Here is a 3,425-nt window from a genome sequence, read left to right as displayed (position 1 = left end):
CTTTGAATAATAAATTGTTAAACATAAATTATATACTTGAAAACCGTTAACATTTTTAATTACCGTATAAAAAATCCTTTATTAATAGACTCGTAACAAAGTAAATGCTAGTAACCAAACAAATTGCAAAAACAATCGATTAGAGTACTTTTATTTAACAAAACATTGAAAAATGAGTTAATAATGAAGAGCTAAATTAAAAAAAAATTATGAAGTTCAGAATATTGTGTTAAAATATCAGGTTAAAGAAAAAAATATTTGAGTCAGATAGTCATAGTGTTCTTTGATTTAATAAACAGCTGTTTAATATTTCTGTTTGTTTGTTTTGAATTTTGCGCAAAGCTACACGAGGGCTATCTGCGCTAGCCGTCCCTAATTTAGCAGTGTAAGACTAGAGGGAAGGCAGCTAGTCATCACCACCCACCGCCAACTCTTGGGCTACTCTTTTACCAACGAATAGTGGGATTGACCATCACATTATAACGCCCTCACGGCTGAAAGGGCGAGCATGTTTGGTGAGACGGGGATTCGAACCCGCGACCCGCAGATTGCGAGTTGAGCTCCCTAACCACCTGGCTGTGCCGGGCCAATATTTAGATCAACAAAGGAAAAGTTTTATTTGTATCTCAGAATTGTGTTTTGCTTTGTACTGTCAAGTAAACACACAAACATCAATGAGGAATAAATTTATTTAAAATAACTTTTAACAACAGTCCAACCCAAATAACACCTTATCTTGGACTACAGTGATCAAATCGCTTAAGGCTTTTGTGAAGCTTTCAGAAAATAGAAACTTTGCTAAGTAAAGTAAATAAATTTTATTAGTATTATTATTTAATATAATTTAAAAAAATTAAAGTACAACTCTAAATAAATACAGGTACGGAAAACCGGCAATAATTATTTCTTACCTATTAAATATTAGATGAAAACCTTTCCAGAAAAACTACTTTTAACTTCACGTTATACACGTTTTCACTACCTAACGACACAGCGCACAAGTTTAAACAATATTCATTATAAATACTTTCAGTTAAATATATATATTATAAAAATGCAAATGTTTAACAATACACAGAGTAAGAAGACAGAGAGAGCACATACACACACACACACACAGGCACATACGTGTGTATGGTAGTACTTAATCGCTTCTTTTTGAAGTCAATACTTAAACTGTTATGCTTCAATGAAGGCCAGTTCTAACAACATCTTTGTAAAATTACATGCAAACATTTTAAGATAAAATATATATATTATATTAATAAACAGATGCTTTATACACTGTCCAACAGTGTGAGAGTTAAAGTATCAATACTGGAGTATTTGTATAAAAATTTGTTTATTTTTCGTGTGAAGATAGCACAAAAACTCTCTGAGAATATCATGTTTCTCACGTTAAGATGTTACTTTGTTCAACATAAAATTTCTAAATTTAATGATACTCGCCTCTCAGACTTAAAAAATATATTAATAATCAAATTAAACCCTAGAAATGTTGTATGATTAGGCAGATATAGTGGCTTAGTTCTGATTTATTAGTCATTATTTAGCTCACTATCCATTTTCTAACAATGTCGAAAATGTTCAAAGTACGTAACGTAAATAAGATCTGATCAAAATAACACTACCTGTATATGGGGCAGCTACTGAACAAAAATTCTAAGACCAAAATAATAACTAAACTAAAACAAATAAATTATTGTGACTTAAATAAAAAGAGATTTGCTTAATACATTAGTTGTAAAAAACTCACTATCATATTAGAAACCATCAATCATTTAAACTTAAATATTATTTTGAACATTACAGTTTCTGACAAACAAGACTGCCAAGTTTTATTCAATCGATAGAAAGCTTCTCACATATATATATTAGCTAATGCATATTTCTAGGATTATAGTGACTTCACAGACAAGGCAAAACAAATTATTTCTGGAAAAGTAAGCGAGTAAATTCCACATAATCATACGCTCCAGTTATGGTGCGGCCGCTCTTAGGTTCCACGTACGGTTTCATGTGGGACACGCAGTAATCGGCCATTTGAACAGTGAGGTTCTAAGTAACATAAAATAATTGAAATAAGAAAAAAACAGAATAACGTTTTTCAAAGTATCTGTATAAAATCATATCTCATTTTTTGTAGAGACAAAAAAGTCAAAACTGAGAACATCATACTTCAAACTTTTTTATTTTAAACTTGGAAGTCATGCAGATAATACTGATATTTGTTGGAAGTTACCAGCAAAACCCCAAGTTGGCCAGAATCAACCTTGAATATGATTATTACATAAAAGAGTATTTTAATGTATCTTTTCTGCTAATTTAAGAAGGACTTGAACATTGAAACTCATCTCAGTTTGTTATTCTTCAAAATTAGAGAAAAACAGTTCAGATTTTGAAACCGAGCTTCTTCAGAAAGCACATGAAAATCTAGTACCATGTGAATAAGTGTACAAACCTTTTAATATTCTTCAAAATAAGATATTGAGTCTTACAAAGAAAGTACAAAAATTACAAATAGTATAATCAATCTCAAATCTCTTTATTTTTTATCTATTTATGAAATGCATAGTCTCAGTAAACACGACCAGCTAGATTTAATACCAGCTTACTGCTTTTGTAAGAGTTTGATAAGATAATTCTTACCGCATACAAGTCATCAGCTGTGACATATGGACGGTCACCGGACGTGATTGCTCGGAAGGCATTTTCAATATCTTCGCTAGATCGCACATTTTCGGTTTCACGAGATATCATGAAGGCCATGTACTCTTGCAAGGACACAAATCCATCCCTGTTTGGATCAACAACATTAAGGATAGCTTCAAACTCTGGATCAGGTTGTCCTTCATCCACCATTGGGAGATCGTAACCCAGAGCTCGCAGACAACTCTTGAACTGATAATGGTTCAATTTTCCAATCTTTTCTCTGTCAAAGTGTCTGCAACAAAACAAAAAACTTTTCCTGTGGCTTATTTATTGAATACTATTGTTAAGCTTATCATATTCAAATAACATATACAAATTAACGAACTTGCATTTATTGAAAATAAACTATATTTATCAGACATAAATTGATCTCGATCAAGAATTCTCTTGGCAAAAATCATGATACCTGATAAAGGCAGTTGCGACATTATTTTGAAATGTCCTAAGTCAAGGATAACTCTCTGTCAGTTTTTGCTATTTTTTATCATTTATAGCCAGAAATAGTGACACAGTCAGTTGACAAAATAAAGTATGTAAAGAAATATCTTTATACATATTCAATTTAAAACTGACTGGATGTATAAAATGGAACTTTCTGATCAATAATAAAAAAAATGTATTCCAAGATGAAAGAAAGTATCTTTTTAATATTTTTTTTCAAAACAGTCTCACAACAAATTTTAGAAACTTAAAAAATTATAGTGAGGTTAGAC

General features: G+C 31.0%; 1 protein-coding gene across 1 annotated transcript in view; it reads right to left on the bottom strand.

Annotated features, from left to right (window-relative positions):
- Positions 1-671: 671 nt before the first annotated feature.
- Positions 672-3,425, bottom strand: part of LOC106474965 (spectrin alpha chain, non-erythrocytic 1-like) — a 22,207-nt gene continuing 19,453 nt past the window's right edge. The window contains exons 14-15 of the mRNA XM_013935664.2: positions 2,650-2,944; positions 672-2,058 (exon numbers count right to left, since the gene is read on the bottom strand). Of these exons, the coding sequence (XP_013791118.1) occupies positions 1,930-2,058; positions 2,650-2,944 (424 nt within the window). The 3' untranslated portion in view covers positions 672-1,929. The remainder of the gene's footprint in view (positions 2,059-2,649; positions 2,945-3,425) is intronic.

Source organism: Limulus polyphemus, unplaced genomic scaffold, assembly GCF_000517525.1.
Source record: "Limulus polyphemus unplaced genomic scaffold, Limulus_polyphemus-2.1.2 Scaffold7912, whole genome shotgun sequence".
Taxonomy (NCBI): domain Eukaryota; kingdom Metazoa; phylum Arthropoda; class Merostomata; order Xiphosura; family Limulidae; genus Limulus; species Limulus polyphemus.
This window is presented reverse-complemented; position numbering and strand designations above follow the sequence as displayed.